The following is a 26,029-nucleotide window of genomic DNA, read 5'->3' on the forward strand; positions in this document are numbered from 1 at the left end:
GTTCGTCTGAGATGAATTTTTTGTAATCTCCGTGTCAATTCTTTAGTCCAAGCACTGGGATTTCGATTTTAGGCGTGTGAACTCAACTTACTCAAGCTCAAAAGTTCACAGGCATGAAGTTAAATGGTACTATACTGGGTCTTAGCTGGACATAACCAAGCTTAAAATCCATAATTTGGCCAAATTTTGTTGTCTTTTTGTTATCAAGATCTGGATTAAAACAATGTGCTTAATTTTGTATTTCAACACTGTCCATTGATTACATAAATTTTATTGATCTGTCTTCAACTTAATTTCCACCGCTTTCCAAGTTATGAATTGCATGTTTGTCTTAAGTCTGCATTTTCTGTCACTTCCTTTTGCTTGCATTGAAATTTACACAGTTACAGTTCTAGGTGGTATGGGAGTTGAAAAGAAACCCTAGGATCTGGTTGGGCTGAGGTTGGTCCCTGGTGCAATAGTAAAGTTGCTCCATTTTGACCAAGTGGTCACACGTAAAAATCCTCTTTCTGGATGCAGGGCTAAGGCTCTGTACATCATGAATCTTTGACCCTTCCGAGACCCAGCTGTGTATGCTTTTCTATAATTGAAGGGAAGGACTCTCTGCTGTCTAACAGCCATACTCAAACGTCTATGCATATCAACTCCATCCGGTCAAGGTTCTTTCCCATATTAACAGCGTTTTTATCATTGCCTTCTGACAGTTAATAAGCACGGATGGTCTAATTAGAAATGGACTTTTAATGTCCAAAAATAGGGGAGAATGATTTCATGTATTGAATTGATTAACTAAATATTTGGTCCAGTCCATCCTGGAAACCAAACCACCTGTGTAGCCAGATTAGTAAACTGAGTCACCGGCAGCATTTTGCAACTGGTGCTGGTTTCAGTTATTAATTCAATTTGTTTGTATTCTTATAACGGTAATTGATTAGGAACCAAACTGATAGGCCAAGCCTATTAACAGTTAACACCCTTAGCCCATGTAAAAGGGTCCTTGGTGGGAGTTAGTTCCTCATTCAGAAAGTTCTGATGGAAAATCTTGACTATATATTACATTATTACTAGCAAATGGTGTAGATAGACCACATGTCAAATTTCAAACTCAGCTTTTCAGCATTTACCCCCTTCCAATGCCATACCGTTCTATGTATATCCATGGATGGATGGACCTCCTTAGTAGTCATTTTCACTTGTCAAATTCCAAGATTTTTCAATAAAGATCAGTTTTGCCAAGTGGTCAACACCAATTGGACTGAAACTTGACATATGAGAAAGGGACCTTGCGGGTTTTCAAGCCATCTGAAAACTTTCAACATGTTCCAATCTACTACAGGGCAGACCAAGGCATGCTTATGTGGATTGCTAGACTTGAAAACCTTCTCCAATGGATAGTAAGGGATGAAGTTTTCTAGTTCACCTAGTCTTGGAAGTTTCTCTAGACTGTTGCAATATCTACCATGTGGCAGATTGGATAGAAACGAAATTTTGTGGATAAATGGACCTTGAAGTCTGTTACTAATACGTCAAGTGGCATCCAGAAAAAAGTTGGCCCAGTGGCAAAATATGGTTGTGAAAATCGGGTGGGAAAATGGAACTTTCTTATAAAGAAATGGATGGCTGAAAATACAAGGGAATTTGTCAGTATATGGTTGAATGGAATTTGACATGTGGCCAATCTAGACCATTTTCTATTATCTACATGGTCAAGATCACCATATCATCTTTGATTTGGCAAATCGCAGTGTCAGTCACACACTTCCTACCCTTGTTGAAGAAATGTTTGGCTACTAATATCAATAATACTTTCCTTTCTTTAAAAAATTTAATGGGTCATGATGGGAATTAGTTGAGAAACTGGGGTTGACCATTTGACTTGTTTGGCTTGTTTTTGATGTGAGCAAATTGATGTGAATGGTCATGGTCTGGAATGTCCTGCTGTGGAAATCTATGCTCAGACAGATCCAGCTCAACTTGGCTTTTGGGTCCGAGAAGGGTAGTTGGGTTATATTTCTATGTTGGGGTTAAAGAATGTATCTTTAATTTGGGTTTATTTTTGTATGTGTTCTGCATAAGATTGGCTAAGAAGGATGACATAGAAGACAACATTGAGGTGGCATGGTCATGTTCACATGAGGCCTTCGAATTCCCTAGTATGGACTATGGAGGAGGGAATTAATTCAGATTGAGGAAAGCAAAAGAGCCAAGGGCAGATCTAAGAAAATTACATGAGAAGTGTTGAGCAAAGAAACTGAATTTAAGCTTTGTACCATGTAAACTTCAAAGAGAGCTGATTTTCTGTAGCTACAATTGAATGAGGGCCGATGCCAATTGCCAACTCAGCATTTTGTTAGGGTAGGTGGGGTAGATGGGGGATGTCTAATGGGGTTCAAGGGTTTTGGATTTAGTTGAAGGTTCTGGGTGGTGATGGGGAATTAAGTTTGGTTCTCAACTGACAATAAGGAATAGGGTTCTTCGGATTTTGGGTGATATTTGGAGTTTTTGAGATGGGATGATTTTCTCTTTTTGGGATTTGGGTGGTCAGATGAACCAAAGAATCATGGGCTATATTTAGTGACATATAAGACAATCCTATGTTTATTTTGTAGTTTATTGGTCAGGTAAATTTTGGTTTCTTGAACAGTTTTAGGGTTTTAGGGAGTTCCAAGAAACAAGGTTAGCGGGTGATGTATAGGGATGATGCTCTAAGTTATGGGAAAATCTAATGATTAGATTTAACTTCCAAATTTGGGTTTCTTGAGGAATCAAATAATTCAAGAAAGAAGGTAAAATCTTGGATCTTGATGGTAAATTGATGTGTACTCTTGATAAGATGAAGGGAATGATGTGTATATAGGCTGTTAGATGGATTTGGCAGGATTTCTTGGGCGTATATGGGCTGTAGGTGGATCTCTATGAATTGGGGTCTCCAAAAAAGACATAGAAGTTAAAGGGGAAAGAAAACGTGTTCGTAGGGTAGATATCCTTACTAACTAACACTCTCAAGTTGCAACTTGTGTGAGCAGACAACCAGTAGAAGACTGTTTTGTACTTAAAAAATGGAGCTAGTGTTCATAAACCTTGCACCATGAGATCCCTCCATGGCTTTGGACAACCTGAAAACTGGACATTGATACCAGCAGGTTTCCACACAAGGGAAAGAAGCAACATCCAAGTTTGTGTAAACAATTTCCTGACATTCTGAACTACCTTTTTCTCCCATGACGGGGGTATTACTGGGGTCTCACCAGCCTTACAAACTAGAGTCCAATTCACACGTGGAATTGACTAATTCTAATTAAAAGGAAAATGAATCTTAATAGCTAAGTAAAATATTTAAAAAAGACCTATCTACCCTTAAATGGATTCACTAATTATAATTTAGTCATGTAACTCTGGTTTCCTTTTTGTGTTTTGTTTCCCTAGTTTGTGAGGGATACTTCCTCCCTTTGTTCAGTTACCTATTTAATGGAAGATATTGGAGGTCTTCACATCTAATGTGAAACCTAAAACTAAAATATAAAACATAAGCAAATATTTTACTCATATGTTATGACGCTGGGTAGAATTTTCGTTACTAAATCAATTAAGCTAATTAATTAAACTATTTTCTTACTTAAGCTAGTTGCTCCCTTAACAGGCCCATCATTAGTCCGCTTCACTTTAAATATATTGGATCAAGGGCTCATGACATAGTTAACCCAGCCCTAGGTTTATTTAAGAATAAAATAAGCCCAAATTGGTGCTGATACTGCATTGATTTAGTTGTGAGTCTTGTGACGAGGCTGAGCTGTTATTTTTAGCTATCTAGGAGTTACTACTTGTTTTGTTTTCCTAGATTGAGTTTGTTGAGTTTAGATTGAGTTTGTTAGCTCTCTCTCTCTCTCTCTTGTTTGCGCAGTCAAACCAGGTCTTTCTTCTTCTGGTGAGTCCGTCTTGCTCCTTTTCCAGTTGTATGTTCCCATGTTCCTCTTTCCCTTTGTGTTGTCCCTAACCTCTATTGATTACAGTACTGTGAAATCTGAAATAACGGCTATGAAATCTGGGACATATTCTGCTGGATTACTTGACCCTTATGACTGAAACCCTTCCAGTTGTTGGCAATTTCCCAAGACCCATCCATGGAGCTACTGCCCATACTTCTATTTTTGGTAGGAGTCTTTGAAGTCATACTTGCTTGATGATGCTTCTATGGTTATGATGTAGGAATCAATGCAGTGAGTGATTGTTAAATTGTTTGTGGATTCTCATTCTATTGGGAATGCTACTTGAATGGCTGGATTGGTCGTACTGAGCTTCTTCTCACTGTCGAGAGGTTGAAGGCAACCTCAAATTTTAATTTACCAACCCCTTTTTTCACAATTTCCAGAATTATTTTGACTTCATTGATGTCCTTCAAATGGAGATAAATTATAGTTTGCTGCTATTCGTTAATTCCTACTTCTCTTGTTGCTTCTTCCCTTATAAATTTTGCCTATTTATGGTCTTGCCATACCCTGCAAGTTTACTCTCTTATTTGCGAAGTGAATTATTTCCATGGTTCAGGGTTTCTGTTTTGGACAGGCAGAAAACCGAGTTGGGAGATGATCTTCCTGGGATCTCTGCAAGTTGTCATATTCTTTTATTTTTTTAATTTAACTGAAAGCCAGCTTTTGGTGGTTTTTGACCTAGTCAATGCCATTAAACTTGGTAGATAGCTTTCATGGGCTGGTTAAACACAATATCTCTATCAGATTCTCAAATATCAAAGTCCAAAGAGAAGTTTTGACTTTGGACACTAGGGTTGTAAGCTAAAATGTACTAATAAGCCAAATGTTACACATTATTTAGTGGTAGAAAAGATACAATTACAGTAAGATACTTAGATAATATTATGATAGTACAGAGATAGTGCCGAGATCTTGCCATAATACTGAGATCTCAAGTCAATGCTGTTTCCTTGAGTCATCCTCTGTCTCATTGTTGGCCATCAAAAACTGAGATATCTCTGAGTTCCTATGAGACTTTGTTCCATGTTTATTTCAACATCTTCTCTCTGTGGGTCTGTGGGTTCTAATGAAATCTCTTCTGGTCATAAACATAAGTGAACACAATATCTTTGCAATCAAGCCACCCTAGAAATCTTGGAAGCTAGGACTTTGAAATTCATTGCTTTTGGATTAATCATAGGCATCCGGGTTATTGATGACCTGAATTAAAACATTGTTCTAGTCTACTAGAAGCACATTGGATTGAAGGTTTTGTTATTGATGGGCTCAGTTGAAGTAAGGTTTTAGTGGGAATAATGAATTTGAGCATTGTCTTAATTTATCACCCACAAAGCTAGATGACTTATCCATTACTTTGGACAAACTGCTTCAAGAATGTTGGTCCATGATTTCTTGATAAAAAATTATCTTGAAAGTTATGGGAGGACCTTAAGGAGTGGGGAGTGCTGAAATCATGTGGATATCCTCATTCAACGGGGTGGGAGTTTTTTGGGTTGACTTGAGTGTGTTGAATTTATAGGTTTTTATTATCAAATTCAAATGTGAAAGTGATCATATTAAAGCGGTTGTGAAAAGTATTATTCAATTGGTACTTTGAGACATTTTGAGTGTCAGTTTACTTGGATGTTCTGTGTTCCTCCTCACTCTCTCTCTCACACACACACACCTCTTTCTCTCTCTCTCTCTCTCTCTCTCTCTCTCTCTCTCTCTCTCTCTCTCTCTCTCTCTCTCTCTCTCACACACACACACACACACTCACACTCTCTCATAAGTATTAATGCATTTCCTGATCTCCAAATTTTTAAACATGATAGGTGCCAGGGTGGTCTAGGCTGATATCTTACTCCATCATCAATGGATCAAGTGGGTCAACCTCATCGTCCACCAGGATTGAGGCAAATGAATCTGAACAAATCGTTTAAGCTGGGCATACGCTCTCTGCTGATGACTTGTTCTAAGGAGGTTATCATTTTTGTTACCTGTTGGTTTCTTTTCCATTGATTTCACTGTTGCTGTTTATTGTACTAATAAGTTAAATTTCCACCGCCATCTAACAGCACATCCTATATATACAAAAGAGTCCGGATATTGATACAATTCATCTCATTCTTATTTGTACTTTGTAGTAGAGTACTTCAGTAGATTTCGCTTCATTTATCGTTTAGTTCAGTCTTAACTTAATTTAAGAGTTATTCTATGTAAAATGAAATTTCAATAAAAAAAGAGGAGTCTTTTGCTGTCTCCACTGGTGCGGTCTGAAATCTATGGTGTCTAGAGAAAGCAATAGTAAAACAGGAAGTATCAACCTAGGAATCATCAATTGCATGCACAATTCTGTTTAGTTTTTCCCCCCTTCGGTTGAGTTTCTAGTTGTTTTGCGTAATTTGTTTACTGTAGAAACCTTTTAGTCCCTCGAACAGAAATGTTCTTCAAGCATTTGAGTTTTCTCCATTTGGTTGTCATGGTCTGAAATCATATGGATGTGCTCCAATAGCATAAATAGTAAAGAAGGAAGAAGGAGAGAGAGAGAGAGACTATGGGAATCGATGTGTTTGTGTGAACTTGGGAGTTTTCCTAGTTATTGTTGGAGCTCCCACTTCATTCACCATATATATTGAATGATGAACAACTAGGACAAGAAGAAAATATGAAAAACCCTAAACTACCTCTGACCTAAAAAACTGTAGCAGTATAACAAGTAGGTTCAAAATATTTTCTAGCCAAAAGATGTACGGAGAGTCATATTTTGAGAAATCTGTTTTGTTCAGATTTGTACAAACCTAGCTTTGTTTTGGCTTAAAATTTAAAGGGACCTAATTAGCCATCTACTTTGGTATTGTGTCTGATCGGTCAGAAACAGTAGCCAAACATGATTGTTTCACCAAGAATGAAATCCAGTTTTGGGAAGGTTATCAACAACATAAATCAACTGGTTGGATTAATCTTAATAAGATTTATACACCAAATAGGGATTAAAACAATTGTTCTGAGCATGGATACTGGATTGAGACCTCAGCAGAGAATTAGGTGTGGAAATGTAAATCCACAGCAGGAACAGATATGCAGGTTAGAATTGCACCAAATTGAAATCAAGTTATCAATTAGAGAAGGGAACATATGTGGAAAACCTGAGAAGGATTGACAGATTTTACTAATAAGTTGAAAATAAACTAGTAATCACCAAATGAACTTTTTCATGGATGACGTAAATGTATTCTTATAACGGTCTCACTTACCACTCTAAAGCAGAACCAAGAATTTCCAGAACTCTCGAAGTAGAATAATACTTGTTTAGTTGTAGGTAGGAACACAATATATTATGTCCAACTTGAAATAACACCTAGCTTAATGTTAGAACGTGGATCGGTTACATGGTGAAATTGCTGAACTACTGAAATATATATATTTGTTCTCAGTTTGATTGACTATTTCAGAGTGCAATTGTGGAAATAGCTAAAGTGACCGAGAAAGTCAAGTGAGCAAAATAACAAAAATTTCTAAAAAATTGTGCATTTTTAGACGTAAGTTATTCAGATTCCAAAACAAAATGACCACAACTTTGGTTGAAATATTGTCTGCTTTATGTTTTGACATTTCGTATGATGTTTATCTCGTGTATTCAAATTTATCAAAATTTATTTAGTTTGGACTGTCTCCAAGCTGTCTCTTTTTGGCTTGTTTGGCATCTTATCCATGATTTAAGTTTACTTGGGTGAATATGATTTAAGTTATTTGCAGATAAGGATAACTGTTGATTTTTTACACAATTCCATTTTTTTCCCTTGTACTCTAATATTCCAATTCTAAAATAGTACATTCTCTTCTAATTTAATTCCTTATTTTTCCTCGCTCCTGTTAACTTACCACTCCAATACTTGGATTTAATAACAGGAGTACTATTACATACTTATATGTGGAATATTATCATTTGGGCGGGGCTACAGGGCCCAAAACTATGTTTATGGAACCTGGAATGTCTTAGTAATTTACTTTATGCAAATGCACAGGAATTTTTTAAAGCATTTTCAACATTCAACAGGGTGGAGCAGGAACGCCTTCATCGCTTATTTATTCAGGCACATCTTTTTCTCTGCATACTATACTCCTGCAATATATGTTTCATATTTTTTCTATTTGATGCGCCATTTTGGCACCAGACTCATGACTCAGCATGCCTGCTTGGCAGCATGAGATGATGTAAAGCTAAAATTAAATTTCAAGCCAACATTGTGGTACTTGGGATCAAACAATCCTGATGTATATATTTAGGCTTTAGCTTGCTATCTTCAATGGAGTATAAATTTAGACATTGTTAATGTATGAGTATATAAGGATTGACCTGGTCCCAACCCACAAAACTCAAAGCAGTTAACTGACAAATAGCCGCAACAGCAGGGTTTAAACCTCGGCCAAAACCGGGCTTAAGGTTCCATCTGTAATTCAACTAAAACTGAGTAGAGGGCTGCAACTGAAATCGAGTGTAAACCTTAGGGTGCTCTGCACACCCTTCAAATTGAGGCTGAATAGGATGACTGTATATAGGAATTCCAGCAGACCACAAAATAAGGAAGTATAGAACTGGGTGAATAAACTCCAAATCTGACCAAGTGGTGCTGGCAGAGAGGAGAACCTTTGCTGAAGATCTCTGCAATTGCAGTTATGAACTTGGTGGTAGACGGGTAGGCACTCCAATTCAAACAGCCAGAAGTTGTGGGCAGAACTAGGATGAAGTGGAGGTTTAGTAGCAGTGATAAATTCTTCCAAATCTCAGTCTAGTTGGAGCAGTGGTTGTAGGGCTACAACAAGAACGGGCTAGGTCAGGCTTTTTAAAACCCCGGTCAGCCCTGAATGCTTTCAGCTAAGCCCATTCCCACCCTAACTGTGACTTGGGGCTTAAAACTCTTGTCCTTGCCCCAAAACCCTAACAAGCCAAGGCAAGCCCAAACTTGCCCTGACTGTCCTTGGACCAAGTTGAGGCAGGTTGGCCCTATCCTTGTCCCTGATTGGCCCTGGCACCACCCTGATTAGCCCTATTCCTACCTGGTCCTAGAATATAAAATAAAAAATCAATTATTTTAACCTAGAAGAAATTACAAATGTAGATAGTATCAACCCCAAAATAAAGTAACATTTTGGGAAATGATTCCTTTCTCAATCTATAAATTGATTTCGTGTCCTTTCGGGATCAGGGCCAGCATTTCAAGGATGGGTCAGCAGGGGTTAGGTGGAATAACACTATCACAGGCCCGCCTTTAGCCCTGATTTAGGGCCAGAATACTTGGCCTTGACCCTCCCTCAAACCAAAATCTTGAGTCAAAGCCCTGTTCAGTCTTGTGGCTTAATAGGGCTGTTTAGGGCAACCAGGGCTGAACTTGCACGCTTAAGTGGTTGGGAGGATATGAGTCTCAGAAGTTGCAGCAACAAATCAGATCACCAGCAGTGGCAGCCTTAGGTAGAATGTTGGGTAACAGCAACAGCAGCTTTTGGAATTAGTTGGGCATGGATTCTGGCTTTTAGGATGTGTTCTCAGGATGTTGTGGTGGTCACAAACAAATAGGGCTACAGCAGGGACAGGCTGGACTGGGCTTGCCAAACCCAATCCCACTCCTCAATGCTCCTAGTCAAGCCCATTCCTGCTCTGACTCTGATTCAAGGCCTAAGATTCTCATCCTGAACATCAAACCTTGATTGGCCAAGTCAAATCTTTTCCTGATTGTCCCTAATTGGGCCAGCCAAGATGGGTTGGCCTTGACCCTGTCTTTGGTTGGCCTTTTCCTAGTCCCTGATTTGCTTTGTCACTGACCGCAATTGAACAATGAAACTTTCCAAAATCCAGACTGTTATTAAATTTTTGAAGTAAAAACCAAAGCAAAATATAAACTTCCAAGATGTTATTATTAAATTTGATATGGTAATATCTTAACTAGATGTATGACATATAAGTAAAGCTACTGTAACCTAACCTGTTGTTATATCTGAATCATTTGGTATTTAAAAATTAAAAATAATATTAAGGAACAATATAACTTCGATGATACAATTAATATCTGTCCTTGTAAAATCTGAGATCGATAGCATCTCAACTAGGTACAATATAAACTAACTGCCCGGAGTTCATTCTCCGGGGAACTCTGTTTAAATAATTCCGTTTTATTAAATAAAACTGTTGTAGCATAATCTAAACTGTGGTTAAATTTGAATCATCTAATTTAAAAAATAATAAAAAAAATAAATAAATAAGCAATAAGACTTCCAAGCTGCTATTAAATCTTATATCAAAAAAATTAAAAAAAATTGTATGAAGTAAACTAACAATAAAATGCACAAAAGTATGAAAAGATTTGAACTCAATATCGTTTCCTTGTCCACAAAGCAATGAAACAATTTGTAAATTTGTATTTTTACCTTGGCTGCAAAAGCCAGGGACAAAATCAGGGTCAGAATCACAACCAAAATCAGTGATGGCTTTGGTGGGGTAAATACTAATCCCTAGCCCGCCTTTGGCTCCAATTCAAGGTCAAAATCTTGAGCCCAACCCCTATTCGAACTCAAGTGGGTCAGGTCCACCAGGGCCAAACTTGCACCCCTACAAATGACAGCAGCACTAGAGAGATCAATTGAGGGCATGAGAAGAGACAAGAGAAGCAGATAAAGGTGGGCTTTGACAGCCCTCACTTACAGCTGTCCAACTGTTAGGCCATGGTCTAGTCTGACTGTCGAGTGAGCTGTTTTTGCCAAATCATTACATTAATTTATTATGCATCTATTACAAAATCGGCAGATTATTTACTGAAGCAGGCTAGCTTTCAAAATTAGAAAGTAGAAAACAGTAACTACTAAAGCTTGGTGACTTAAGGACAACAGAAGTAACTAGAATTAGAATTCCTAGGCTTAGTAATCCAATTACTTACATGAATTGTCAGGTTAGAAAATAATAGATTTAGTAACTAAGTGTTAAGATTTGACTGCTCAAAGACCAGCTTACTTGTCAAAATTGTGGTTGCCAGCTGGGCTGGCTCGATGGTCCTTTCTGGCTGGCTTGAGTTTGTTGTTGAGTAATTGTCCAATAGGATGTGGTCAAATGCTGCTTGTTCTTCTGCAAGTGAGTCATGCTATCTGCTTCTCATTTTAGAAAGTTCCAGATTGCGTGGTATTCCACCAATTAGTAATCCAAGATTTGAGACATTTATCAAATGAGAGAAAGATCCACCATGGTAAAAAGACTAGAGATACAAGATATGAAGGGGAGTGAATGTAACATTGATTCACCATTCCTTCCTGGCAAAACCTCACCGAGAAAATATCACAGATGCATTGGTGCGACTAAATTCCTGGTGTTCCTTGTATTTCCATTACTATAAATGCATCTCCTGAAATTTTGGCAAAATTCTTTCTTTCATGCCTCCAGTTTCCTCAGATAATACTTGGTTTTGCATATTTCACTCCCTGTAGGGAAGTGGTGCGACATTAAGTTTCTGTTTTACATTGTATGGGTTTGTATCCCCTTTCTTGAAACTACTTGTTCAGTTGAAAAAGAACGGTTGTAGACTTGTTTGACCAAAATGCTTTATTTGGAGTCTTTAGAAACAGAACAGAAAGTTGCAAGAAGAGAAAAATCACAAATTTGCTTATTCATATATTAAATATGCCATGAAGTCCATTTAAGCGGATTGAGAAAAAAGTTATAGAGGTTGTCTAAAAGAGGATATCAGAGGGTTGAACCATTGAAGCAGCTGTGTCTAAATTGGAAAGCACCTAAATATACGTCCCATCTTTGGTATTCACTCAGTACTATACCCTAGTTCATTAGCTTGAGGTTTGCCATCCAACCGTGATTCTCCTATCCCTGTCAGTAAAGAATAGGTTCTTCCCTTTTGGGTCCTTCCCTTAATCTTATCTGCTACAGGACATCATTCTCTCCAAATCTGAGCTCATTCTTCTGGGTAAGTTGGCCTACAGCCACATAGTTATTAATTTGGTGTTTGGGTCCTATCTTCCAATCCAACCATGGGAATCTTATGAAACTTGCAGCAATTGTCCCTTGCAACAAAATTTCATTCAAGCCAAGCCTGATCATACCTTTATTGCTGGTTTGTTTGAGAGCTTACATTTCTAATTTGGATTCTTCTCTCTGATTTTCTAATTGTGTGGGTTTACTGGGGTTAAACAATCCTAATGTTAGCTTTACATTAAGTTTTGGGCAAGGAGAGATTCGAAACCCTGAAATCGTGGTTCATGACCACTTGCCCTAATCTTTGAGCTACAGGCTCCTAGGAGTACCCTCTAAAAGGAATATTTCCTTTCCTCATCCATTCTGGGTTGAAAAAGAGAGAACTAAGTTGCAGCTATTTGGCTCTGGTTGCATATGGATGTTGCCAGCTGATAACCATTTCCAGTATGAAACCGCTGAAGATCATAATTCTATCCTCAGCTTTGCTCAATTCTTGAGCCAAATACATCTTTTTTACTGCTTAGTTCTTTTACTTGGAATCATGTCTGTTAAAAATCCATGTTGCTGAAATTCACCCCCACCATTTATTGTCTGGTAGCTGTTACTGTAGAAACCATATTACATGTGCTGCCCTGATTTAGGCCATGGTACATCATCTATTTTGTCCATCCTGCTACTTAGTTGAAGAGTACAGCAAATGATTAATTTTTTGGCATTTTCTTCATGCATCTTTGTTTAAATTTGTTGCTAGTTTCATGGGTCTCTTTTTTTTTTTTTTTTTTTTTTTTTTTTTTTTGGGGGGGGGGGGGGGGGGTGGGGGAGGGGCATGGTCTCTTTAGTGGATTATGAAGTCTGTTTCATTTTTTAGATGATGGCCATATGTTTTTCTTCCTTTAACATTAGTCTTACTTTTAATTTAGTGTTAACTTCGTGTCTCATCCTCTATCTTTACACTGTTAGTAAGTTCTCTCTAATTTGAAACACTGCTACATGCTTTGCTCTCTGTTTCAGGTCATTACTTCTCTACATGAAAACATTGAGGTAAATTTTCTTTGTGTTTCTTCATTCCCCTTTTTATTTTAGGCTTCAGTTTCCCTTCTTTCTATTGTTTGGATCCATGTAGCCGACCAGTTGGGAGAAGGCTGAGCTTCTTCTTGTTAAAATTTTTTGTGTAATCTTATGTTTCTTTCTTCTTTTTGTAATTTTTTTATTTTTGCTGTTAAATAACAAAAATATTAGAAGCGAGGAAGACTCACAGGAGTAGAAGCGACACCCAGGATCAGTCCCAACTTTGAGCTACAAACAACTGAAAAAGCAACAAAGAGTCTCAAGACAATTTAATTTCTCACAGGGGAAAATTATTCCCAATAGAAGGGTGTCTGTATCCCCCCCCCCCAACAAAAAAAAAAAAAAAAAAAAAAAGAGAAGGAAAAGGAAAAAGGGTGCATTACAACCAGCATTCTCGGGCCTAGGCATCCTGGCCCTTTTTTGGGTCAAGGCGACCTAGTGTCAAGTTGTCAACTAGGCAATGTCTTGTTGCTTGCTTGGTGTTGCCTTGGTTTTTGTTGCCCTCTATCGCCTCTCCTCACCTTGTTGCCTTGACAACTATGATTATATCTATTGGTTACCAAACAACTTTTTATGGTTTGATTTTAAAATAATTTTCAGTAATGGTTTTTGATAAATAAGTAAAATTGAAAAAGAGAAATCATACCGAAGATAGCCTTAACTGAAAAGCTCTTTAACATGACCTATTGTATGTTACCATGGTTTGAGAACTTAGTTTTGAACCAGGTAGGTTGGCTGGTAACCTGAGTTGGGTTTTTTTTTTTTTTTTTTGGGGGGGGGGGGGGGTTGAATAAAAACCATTTTTGGTGGGAAGCATACATCTACAGCAAAATACTGTGATCTCGTTGAGATATGAGATATCTGAGATACTAATTAATATCACATCTAGTCTAGAATCCCCAAAAAGGGTTGATTTTAATAAGTCTGTGGATTCATGACTAGGAACAAGGAGGGAGGTCTATATTATGTTGAACTGTATGCATTCTAAGTGAAATAAATGAACAAATGACGTATCATGTGATTAGTATCATCTAGTTTCATGCAATCTAAATGATGCGAACTAGATCCAGGACCACCCAAAGAAGGCCCAGGGAGGTTACTAGTACCATGCGGCCCTACCAGCAACCCATGGAATTTTGGCCGGCATAGGGGCATTTTGGTCATTTTGGGTACCCCTTACCCAATTCAATTTGATCTTGCCCAAATCAGAATCTTGTTAGGAGTCGAAGTCTATCTTGATTTTGTGATTTTAACTCTTTCTTTATTAAGTTATGAAAGAGGGCTAGTCTAGATAGGATTCCTTATTAGAGAAGGATTCCTTTAGTAGTAGCCCAATTTTATTGGGAAACTAGTTCTACTTTGTTTTTGAAGTTTGGATTTGTTTTGGTCAAGTTATTGAAGAGTCCTAGTTAGGGTGGGAGTCCCAATTAGAGAGGGATCCCCCTAGTTGTAGCCCAATTTCTATTTAGTTGTCATCTGGACCATAGATCTATTTTTTCTCGTCTGGATTAGTATTTTGTGAGTTATTGCATAAACCTTGTCTAGTTCTAGTTCCAAGTTGTGTTGGGATCCCCTAAGTCGAGTCTACCTGTTATTAGGACCCCATATGTACTCTTAGAATCTTAATTGGATCTCTTTGTAGTAAATTATGATAGAGTTCTTGTTTATGTTGAAAGTTGTTAGTCAAGTCAGAGTCCTAATTAGATCTAGTAAGTCAGTTTGAAGTCAACTAAGTTTCCTAGTTAGAGTCTTATTTGTTCCTTATTTCGAGGCTATAAATAAAGCCTCCTTACTCTGTAATTGACAAGTTGAACTGAATAAAATTATCCGAGCAAACTCATGGCTTCCTTTGGAGGGCCACGGCGGATTAACCCCACTCCCATCCCATTCCTTTGCCTCCCTATATGATCACAACTTTTCCTTTCCCCTATCCCTACTTTTAGTTCCATCAAAAGCCTTTTGTCCATTAGGTTCTAAATTTTCTGCAATTTATCTTCAACCTTGAGAAACCCTAAATCCCAGTTTCATTAGAACTCCTACATCTCTCCAACCCCAACTCTAATCACCTCAACCTTTTAGGATTAGCCTTCCAATTCATCTTCCACACTCGATCCCAACCCCAGCCCAGTCCAAGAATCCTAAACCCTATAGGGCTTTTTAAACCTATCCCAAACCAACTGACTGGCCTACACAATCTAGGAATAACCTAAAAGTCTAAAATACCAACAACAGCCCCATACCAAGCCCAATCGAAGCCCTAATATATCATTCCCTAAGTCTAACCTATAAGACCTAACCTAAACGGAAAAAAAGCAGCAGCCGAACCTTTCTACCCCTCTTCCTAACCTCTAAAACTCTTGAAGCTTAGTTTCACATTTTAGGCTTCAATTACAGCAATGATACAAGCTTCCAAACTCAATTTCCCTTTGGTTCTAAGCCTGGCCAAACCCTTCTAGGGTATTGTTCTGTTACATTAAGCCTAGTTCCTCCCAAGAAATCTCCTATAAGACTGCTGGTTCCCAGAGAGAGGGTCTTGGAGGGGACCTCAATCTAAGGCAACATCATTACAAGGTAAACCCCAGAATTTTGGTTCACATTACTTAGTCCAGTAAGAGTCCAAATTCGAGTCACCTTCTAATGTTCAACCCTAGTGTGAGTACACTTATGTAATGCTATATAAACAAAGCCTCCTTAGCTTGTAAAGGACAGATTTGATGATTAATAAAGTCTGAGAATTGGAAGTTGTGAAGGTTGGAGTCTTGGGTTTACCCTAGGAGCAGAGACTTGCCGGCTGCTGTGTGTTCATAATTTCTGCAAATTTGAAGTTCTTCAAGTCCCCTACCCCTTTTCCTTCTTTCCTCTTGCAGCATTCCTTCCCTTCCCCACCCCTAATCCCTTCAAGCCCAGCCCCTCTTTTCCATTTTCTTCTTCTTTCTTCTCTTTTCTCCTTGCAGCAGCTTGGTATTTCCAGGTTTCCTAAACCAGAATTTTCCCAAACCCTAGGAAAGCCTAAACTTCATCTCTTTCACCAAACCTAGTAATCCTAACCCACTTTCATTGATAACTTTGAAACCCTTCATACAAACCCTAATTCCCTTTAGCTCATCCTTCCTCGACCTCTCCTTGACCTTCAATTCTAACCCTAGCCCTAGCCATCCTCCTAGAAACCCTAATTCCTATCAAACCCGAAAATTCAAAGCCCTAAGTCCCTAAACTTAAAAGTTCAGTTCTAAATTTAATTTACAGCAAGGTTTAGGACTGAATTTCAATCAACCCTAGTGTTCAGCCTTAACTGAGCCTAGCCCTCTCCCTTCCCAACCCTAGAACCACCCTATTCATCCCTAAACTTACAACTGCATGGTATTACAAATTTACAATGTAGTTTACTGCTGGTAAATCACTAAATGCTTGAGTACATAAATGTCAAATGGTGTCTGTTATTAAGTGTTTTAAGAAATTTGGTACAACGCTTATGGCTAATGACTATGGAATTGAATCTGATATGATTTATCTAATGAAGTGATTTTATATATCAGTTCATGTGAAAGCAAAGTATGAAAACAAAAAGGAAGAAGTAAATGGAAGAAAACAGAAGTACATATGCATGGTAATTGTGCCAGTCCTTACCTTGGTTAGGGTGCTTGGATGCATAGGGGTAGAGCACATTAGATTAATGTTATAACTCCTACCAAAAAAAAAAAGAATAATGTTTTTATTTTTTATATAGATGAGGGGTTCTCTTCTAGGGCTGTGGTGCCTGGATATAGGAGAGAGCACAAATTATACTGCTGGGCTACGGTGCCCAGTATATGTAGTCTACGCTAGCTGGTGCATTATGGTATTTCACTACATGACGAAAGACCGAACTAGTTAATTTGATGGATGAGATTATTTGAGTAACTATTTATTTGTCTATTATATTTATTGGCACTTTGAGCCTGGACATATGATCATGGGTATTCACTGGACGTAAGCTCTCCATGTATGATTTAATAATTTACATATGAAGAGATGAGAGATGTGGTATTCATAGCTCCATTTTGTGTGTCCTGGTATAGGACTGAGTAGTTATGTAAACTAATCTTTCTTTTACATACAGAGCAATCAGGTCTGTAGACACCAGTGTATGTAAATGGTTTGTACTATGGTGCTTCTGCTATGTCATGTGTGATCTGGGGCTTTAGCTTGTTTATGTGAATGTATGTGACCTTAAGATCAATGCTCTTTTGGATGATGTCTTGAATGCTTTCTGGGTGGCTTGTTATACATGCAGAGGATTAGTTCCTATTCTCTTCTGAACTATGGGATATATTTTTATTTTGGTTGTTTTGACTAATTTTCTTCCCCTGAATGCTTTTATTATAATACAATGATTTTAGCTTCATTCTTCTCACGAAAATTCTTGCCTTTGAATTTTGCAGGAAGAGTTCGAGTCTATATGCCATGAAACACAGGTGCTCTTTTTTTTCACCTTCCCCCCTCCTTTCTTTCTCTTTCCTTTTATTTTTAATTTTTTATCTACATATCATCTATGTTGCTTGTAGTCATAGCTGTCACAGCGTTCTAGACAGTCCCAAGTTGTTGGGGGAGGCCTTGATACCAGATGATACCAACTAAATATCTGGATGAATAGGTGTCGCTTGCAACTGTGCCTGCAATGCAAAATAAGCTGATAAAATTGTTCTTGTGTGGAACATTCTACCGCTTTGTTGATTTGTTTTGAGAACCCTAACCATATTTGATCAGCACTACAAGGAAAATGAGCATGAGTCCATAAATGTTAGTAGTAGAATGGAGTAAAGCGTAGGAATTGAAGAATAAGAAGCTTAAGATACTTCATGTTTATGATTAAAAACCCCTGGATTTTAGTTTCTGATTTTCTTTCACACACACTGTTGGTCAAGTGTTCACATGCTGGATGCTTGGTCACAGGTTCAAGTCCTAGAAACAAGGGTTACTTGCATTTGACCTTCCATAATCCTGGTAAATGCGGGAGCCTTGTTTACTGGGTATGGTCTATTCTTGAACTTTCAATCTATGTTCTCTTGGAAATTTGGAACGTGAGTAGATCTGACATTTTAGTGGAAATGAAATTAGAAAATTATACGTGGATGTCTTAAGCCTCACCTTCCTCCATAGAACATTTCCATTATCATAGAAGGGTTGGTGGATTGAAGGTAACCTTGTTCCATTTTGTTGTGGTAGTGATTTGAATAGACATAATCGTGCATAGTGATTCTTAATGTTCTCAAGGGTTTGACTTAAGTGGTTCACTTCTCCATGCTGATTTGGTGTTTCTTGGACTGTGTCAGCTGGTTTTATTGGAGCACTTCTTTATATTTAACAAAGTGAGCATCTCTCCTTGTACGTACAGTAACACAGTCATGGACTATGGCAGCCAAACTTTTCATGCTTTCCACTTTTCAGCTCAGATTGAAGAATTAAAACTTGTTTATGATACTGTATTTTGTACTTGCGTCTTTCCTATTACTTGTGATGATAATTCTTTCCATATATTTGTATTTTGTTATATCTTTCATTCATGCCTAGCAATGTGTTTAATTCTTGTTCAACTCAGGCGGGCATCACTCTTGATACTGTGGAGCAACTAGTGGAAGAGCAGTCTCTAGACAGTTTGTTTGGAGATAAGTAGGTATCTTCTAACTTCTTAAAGGAGTAAAAAGTGACAAAATGGTTTGCCTATTAGTCAATAAAATAGTTGAGTTCCTGTATCATTCTGGGGGGAAAAAAATTACTTTAGTCTGGGGGTAGCTACAATGATGATGCCTCAAATTGAAAATACTGTTTGCTTGGATCAATTAAGGGTTGCTATAATTTTTAATGTTAATGGAAAATTCATCGAAGGGGTTTTGCCAACAATAGTTCATGACACACGCATCTTTTTGGGATGGCATATGGTATCAAAATAAATCAGCTGCAGTTACTTATTCAAGACCTGGAGGATAAATAGTTTTCTATTTGAGGAAATCAGGGTTTGATTTTTAATGAGGCCCACAGTTTTTAATAAATTGCTTTAATAAGATAGGAAATTGGGCCTTTCTCCATATTAAATAGGCATATAAGTTGGACTCAAAAGTAGGAAAATATGGGAGTACTATTTCTAGTAAGGATTCTCAGTTTGCTTGCTCTTCATGAGTCTGCTAGGAAGTGCTTTACCCCTGAGAGATTTTATTTGGAGTGTTTGTGGAGAAAATTAGTGCCTATCAAGTTGAAGAAGTAGGGCTCTAGACAGGGTCTTGACCACCAAAGGGTCAAGGTTTTGGTTTTGACCTTGGAAGGAACTAGCAACCATATTTTTGGGTTTCGGATAGACTTTACTGTAACTCTGATGTAGATCCCCAGTTGGCCATAAAATAAAAGTTATATCAACTAGATTAGAACTGGAGTGGCTTGAGCCATTAAAGGTAGTGCTCTAGAAGATTTTCCTTGCTAGCAGGAAATGTGGTTCATGACTAGCCAACCTTAGTAGCACTTAGTTACTATTGGTTTCTATTTTTTAGTTATTCATGCTAGTGGTTGGTTCATCTTAGTTTATAGTTCTAGTTGGTTTCTGTTTTCCACAAGTTTCTAGTGTCGCTAGGTGCTATGTTTAGTGGTTACTATTTTCTTGCTTTTAATTTTGTATACTAGCCTACTTCATTAAAAAGAATCGGCCCCTTTAATATTTAAATATTTAGTTAACGGAATTTGTGGCACACTTGCACTCAGATATGGTAGTAAATCCTTGTCTCAGTCATATCTCTGGGTGAGAGATCCAGGGCTTAGAAACCATCCCCATACTGTCGGCGTCTGTTTCTTTCTCTTACTCCCATCCCTATTTCAAATCGACACTTCTGTGCTGATCCTGTGACTGCAATTAATCTCTGTGAGGGTATACTTTGAAGACACAAATCAAGCCTCTGCGATATTCTTGTTAGTTGCTGCAGTTATAGAACCTGAGGAGGCTCCTTCACACCTGAAGATCCACAATTAAAGCCATTGTTAAAGGTATTGGACTCAGACCTGGTTTGTCCAGGTGGAAAACTGAGTTGGTGCAACTTCTTTTAGACTTCAAACCAGGTTTTGGTATAAGTTTCACTTAGGTCATGAAACTTAATATTCAGTCTCTTTTGGGCCATTTAAACATGGAAAAAAGGGCAAACCCAGTGCCGAAGGCTTCCTCATAAGCATGATGACACTAAAAGATTGAATAATCAAAGTTTGAGTTGAATCAGGTTGGTAGGCTATGGCATACTAGTTGGCCCTATTCTACACATAATTTAGTAGCAGACAACAATAACAATATCTCATCAATATAGTGTTGCTGTGATTATACCAAGGTCTCGCCTCGATGTTGTTTCCTTAATGCATCCTCTGTCTCGTCTTGGACCTTTAACAAACTGAGATATCTTGGAGATGTTGGGAAGACCTCTTTCCTGGTTTCGGACCAGTTTCTCCTGCATAATCTGAGCTTTGATTTCTCTGCAACCTGTACTCAGTTTTGCTGAGGTTTGAAGGACTGATCTCACAAGCTAGGGCTGCATTTCATCCTAACTTTTGAGTCCAAAACTCTTCCTGGTTTGCAGGATCACCACATGACCAAGTGTAGTCAGTTACTAGACTTGAAGACTAGTAAAAGAATTCTTAGAAATGCTATTATCATATTGACTCAAGACACTAAGGCTCTTTTTGGTATCTATTATCATTTTCTATTATGGGAATTTCTTATTATTTTAAAGTGTTTGGCATCTATTATCAATTTTATTTTTATTTAAAAAAAAAAAAAAAAAAAAAAAAAACCACAATCCATAATGGAGTTTTTGTCCATTATGGACTTTGGGTGAAATTTAATTTTTCTCATTTATGCGGAGTCACTTAAAATTTTTAAGTTAAGAGTGACGGTAAAATCGTCATTGCACGTTCTATTATGAAAACTATCTTTTTCTTCTTTTCTCACATCTCTCTTTCTCTCTTCTGCAAATCTCGAGTAAGAAAAATATGCTTCTCTCTCATGGTGAACGCCTGCAATTGGATGCCATCATCGTCTTCTTCTCCTTCTCCAGCCAAATCAGTTCGCTGCAACAAAGACGACCACACCACACTGATGAAGATCAAAGCGGCATTTCACAACCCATACCACTTAGCTTCATGGATACCCAACACCGACTACTGCGACTGGTACTGCGTGAAGTGCGATTACAACACTAACCACATCGTCGAGCTCACCATCTTCGAAGCCAACATCTCAGGTCCAGCAGAAATTGGCGACCTCCCATACCTAAACAACCTCGTTTTCTATCACATCACCAACCTCACAGGAACCATTCCCTTCCACCATCACTAAGCTCAAGCTTCTTCGAATGGTTGATCTCAGCTAGACTAATCTATCAGGTCCAATCACTTCTTTCCTAAGCCAAATAAAAAATCTAGAGTTCCTTTATGTCAATTTCAACCCATTCACCGGTTCAATCCCCTCTTCACTCGCCAATCTCCCCAAAGAACTCTACCTCGATCTTAACAGACTCATCCGGAAAAATCCCAAAATCATTTGGGTTTTTCAAACAGTTTATAAATCTCTACCTCTCTCACAACCAGCTCTCCGGTGAAATACCCACAGCTTTGGGAGAAGCAAATTACGTCTCCATAGACTTATCACGAAACAAACTTCAAGGAGACGCTTCCATGTTGTTCAAGCCAAATGGGTCGCTTGAGAGGATTACCCTGTTGAGGAACATGTTCGCATTTGATCTATCAAAGGTGGAATTCAACAAGAACTTGGTGTCTCTAGACATTTCACACAACAAGATCTTTGGGAACATATCAGAAACCATAACGTATTGAATCTGCAATATCTGAATGTGAATTATAACAGATTCTGTGGGAAGATTCCTCAAGGTGGCAATGTTAACAACTTTGATTCCTACAACTTCTATCATAAAAAGTCTCTCTTTTTTAGTATGTCTTTTCATTATCATTTTCTAAAAATTTTTCATTTTTACATACCAAACTTATTTTTTATTTTATATTTATTCTCAACAAAAGTTACCAAACCATTTTTCATTTTTGACTAATAATGAATTCTTGTACTCATTTCTTTTAAATAGGCATAATAGAGAATGAAAATTGATATCAAAAAGAGCCTAAGCTATTGATTCTGTGTGTTGTATAGTGTGCTCTAGGCTCATAGATGCATTTCCCATACGTTTATATATGATCTTCTAATCAGACTCATAGAATGGACTCTTGATCACTCTGATGAACCAAACGGAAATTATGGAATCAAATCAGAATTCTTAACAAAGCTAGTATGTAACCTAGTATAAGCCGAACATTTTAACTGCTAATCCTGTGTATGTAACTTCACCCTGCTTAGGAGGCTTATAGTTGAGGTCCAATATAATAAATAACCCACAGAAAATGTCCCAAACCTATCCATGGCCAATTTCTAGCATGATCCTGAGCCTAATCAGGCAGTCTTAATTGTGTTGGGGTACTCTCCAACCCTCCAATTCAAGGGAGACAATATACAATTACAAGATATAGAAGAGCAAATATATATATATATATATATATATATATATATATATATATATATATAGAGAGAGAGAGAGAGAGAGAGAGAGAGAGAGAGAGAGGGAGAGAGAGAGAGAGAGAATGTTTCATTTGGTGCTAGCAATCATCATCGATGTGTTCATCTTTTACCAAATATTTTTTTGAATGTTGGGTCTTTGAAGTTACATTTATTATGTTATAGGTTGGCACACTTCAAAGGTTAAACTTTTTGTGGATTTACCCTTCTGTATTATTTAATTCTTTTGTGCATCTAAATAAATGCCAAATTGCAAGTATTCTGCAACATGTTATTTTCATTACTTAAATGTAAATAATGGGAATAGGTGGCTTCACTTGTATATTGAGCCAGGGGAAAATAAAATTGATGAAGTCATTCTTGGTAATTATGCTTAAGAATATCAGCTATTTTGAACAAGTTGATGACTGAAATGCAGGACAAATTTTGGTGAAGTCAAGCAGGAGTTGTCTAGAGCAAAAGAGGATGAGATCCAGTATCTGAAGAAGATGCTTGACAAGGTGAGGGGAATTAGATCGAAATCACTGAATTTGACCTGATCTTAGTTACAATTAATGAATCACTGAAAGCATTGTAGTCTCATTTGATTTAGATAAAAAGTAGATACAATTGAGGATTTATTTGTGCAAAGAGGTACAAAACCAATTGCTTTTCTATTGATCCTCTTCTTGACAGACTCAGGGTACAATTCTGGTTCTTTATGCAGTGGTAGCATTTTACTTGGGTTTGGGATTTGATTCTTCCTTGAGCCAACTAATATTTTCCTGCAACCCGAGTGCAGGTTGTAGAGCAGAATCATCTCATGAAAGCTCGTGTGGAATCTCTCAAGAAGGAAAGACAGGACTCCATAGCACCTGGTGCTGTAGATAAGGTATGCTTGATTTACTTTTCCCAGTTATGCACATTGTATTTGGACCTCATTTATTTCATGCTTTTATAATGAGGGTGGTAACAAGGCTGTCCCTTTTGATCAACCTTGCAGTTGAGATGCTGGAATATGACACATAAGCGATAATGCATGTATTGAATGAGTTAATGTATTCTGTAAGCAATGGTCTCAGCTCTTCCTTTCCTCCACCGAGAAAGGTTCATTCCGAGTCACAAGAGCAATCTTTTTTTTTTTAATGATAGATTTTATCTTTTCGTTATGGTAATGCAATGCAAGAGGTTGGAAATCAGGTTCTTTCTGATGATGAAAAGAGCTTTTATGTTATGTGAAATTTATGAAAACCCAATATTTGTTGGTCGGTAATGTTAGAAGGTTGTACGTCCTTGTGCGGTTTGGGAATTAGCGTGTTTAATGAATTGGATTTTCATGGTATAATTGTTTCATTATTTATTTATATGTTCTATGCGTTTCTTCTTCCATAATACAAATGACCTTGTGAATATCTGAAATGGAAATTATCAGGTCTTTGATACTTGAACACGAGATTCAATAGTACGAAATTTGAGACATTTTTTAGAGGTATATCTGAAAAAGAAACTTTTAACCGTACTTCTGGCTCTTCGTTATATTTTTGTATAGAATTGAAAGGTGTGAAGCTGTGATCCATGATCCATCATAACATGATGCTCTTTTGCATTCTGCTTGGTTTGGATTTTTAACATGTACAGTGATGAAATTCCCCAGTTGACTGTATCAGGTGAAAATTCAAATTGCAGTTCCTTTTCTCTCAATACCGCTGTTCATCTCATATCTGATACTACCATTCATCAGTGCTGCTCATGTCCGGTACCACCGTTCAACATCGGTGCTGCTCATGTCTGGTACCAATTCGGCCGATGCACAAGCAAACGTGGTAATGCACGTTTCTCTCCTCAGATCCGAATCGGGCAAGGGAAAGAAACATGGGTGCAGCATGGTGTAAATTTTGATGGAAATCTAAGTTTTGTCCTCAGGCATAATGAAATCTCTAGGTCGATTAAAACTTGGTATTTTTTTTGAAATTTCAATCTTAGGTTTCGGGCCTTATATGACTTCCATTTCATCTGATTTATTGCTTCCTAAATTTTCAAAGCTAAATAATCACAATGAAACTAAGAACTAGTATTTTATCCAAAAAATCATTGAAAATTTATAATTGAAGTATATTAACAAATGATTGGTTCACATAGGTACAAACTATATTGCATAGGGGCATTGAATCATCAATATACATGAATTTTTTGAAAGCTTGTTTAGATATATAACAAGTCAATAAAATACAATGACCAACTAGATCAAGTGATGGTGTTTTATATATGTTAAGTTCAAACATAAATACCATGTAGACATCCATATTCTTTCAAAATAAAAAAATTTGAAAAATGGCAAATTACATATAGATTTCTTGGATCTACAATCAATTACAAATAGCATTTTACTATTATGTAATAAAGTTAAATGAAGATATTATGAGTATTTGCAATTGATTTTTTTTAAGGATAGTAGATGTAATTGATTGAAAATTCAGGGGTCTATATGTATTTTTGTTCTTTAAAAAAAATAGTAGTCATAATCAAAAGATAAGTTTGATAACACACAATCATAAATCATAATTCTAGACTAAACATATTAATTTTAAAACAATACAAGATCGTTTAATGCATGAACAAATCAAAACAAAAAGGGAAGTTTGGAACTGTTAGGAATGGTTTATGCTTCACATTTTGTTGCCAACGGAATTTCCTTTGTAGTTGTTGTGGATTAAAAGGTGTTTGAAGGTAAAAGAGATGTTTAAAGGCAAAGGATGTGTAAAAAGTAAGTGAAAATGGGATTGAAATTAACAAAAACAAAAGAAACACAAATTGTAGTGTTCAAGCCGCGAAATTTCGTTGAAACTTTGAAACTGTGCAGATTTTTTGCATTTTGTTTTGTTTTCAAATTTTACAGGCTTTTCAGTTGAAATTTTCCCGTTGAGGAAGGTAGGAAACCATTCTCTTAGGAGGGCAAACTGCAGAATTAAGCCTTATGCTGAGTTCTATAGTTTTAAACCCAAGGCTAGAGGCTAAATGTTAACAAGAGGTGGTCTTGTGGAGAGAATTCTTACAATCAGCCACCAAAGCTTGAAGAAGAGAATGAGCTAAGATAAATTCTTGTCTAGCAACGGATTCATTGTTTGTCGTTTGACCTTGACATTCCTGAGATTCTTTGCACTTGTTCAGGTGTTGGACCTTAAAGGGTCATGGCATAAATTGTTCTGAGAGAGAATGCAACTTGGTTGTAGGCCCTATATCTCCTATGCCTAGACACAAAATTGCCTTCATCGCTTTGGTTTCCTGCATAGGTAGCAGGGGCTTAAAGTTGTGTCTTCACACTGGACTATTGGAGTACTCTTTGTTGTGTTCTTTTTTCCACAAAGAAATGGGGGTGTCACACCACTCGACAGAAGAATTTAAGGTTGCTTTTGATAGGAAAAGTAGAAGACGGGTGCCAAACTTTTGGTGTTT

General features: G+C 37.4%; 1 protein-coding gene and 1 pseudogene across 1 annotated transcript; both read left to right on the forward strand.

Moving 5' to 3' along the window:
• Positions 1-5,747: 5,747 nt before the first annotated feature.
• On the forward strand, positions 5,748-24,853 carry EMB3006 (embryo defective 3006). The gene is made up of 8 exons (XM_089139400.1): positions 5,748-5,951; positions 7,997-8,065; positions 12,952-12,981; positions 17,430-17,462; positions 18,587-18,657; positions 23,016-23,097; positions 23,379-23,468; positions 23,580-24,853. Exons 1-8 carry the CDS (start codon positions 5,844-5,846, stop codon positions 23,610-23,612), a joined length of 516 nt encoding a protein of 171 aa, XP_088995526.1. The 5' UTR covers positions 5,748-5,843; the 3' UTR covers positions 23,613-24,853.
• On the forward strand, positions 18,668-22,550 carry LOC149000044 (polygalacturonase inhibitor 1-like; annotated as a pseudogene).
• Positions 24,854-26,029: the final 1,176 nt, after the last annotated feature.

This window comes from Hakea prostrata, chromosome 11 (genome assembly GCF_041222555.1).
Source record: "Hakea prostrata isolate BN-2017 chromosome 11, UWA_Hpros_2, whole genome shotgun sequence".
In the NCBI taxonomy this organism is placed as follows: Eukaryota; Viridiplantae; Streptophyta; class Magnoliopsida; order Proteales; family Proteaceae; genus Hakea; species Hakea prostrata.

What these genes read in the sequence shown, in the direction of transcription:
- EMB3006 (XM_089139400.1), top strand. Translation starts at nt 5,844, where the DNA reads ATGGATCAAGTGGGTCAACCTCATCGTCCACCAGGATTGAGGCAAATG. An exon ending in CTATATGCCATGAAACACAG is followed by an intron (nt 17,463 to 18,586) that starts GTGCTCTTTTTT and finishes TGTTCAACTCAG; the next exon opens with GCGGGCATCACTCTTGATAC. An exon ending in CACCTGGTGCTGTAGATAAG is followed by an intron (nt 23,469 to 23,579) that starts GTATGCTTGATT and finishes TCAACCTTGCAG; the next exon opens with TTGAGATGCTGGAATATGAC.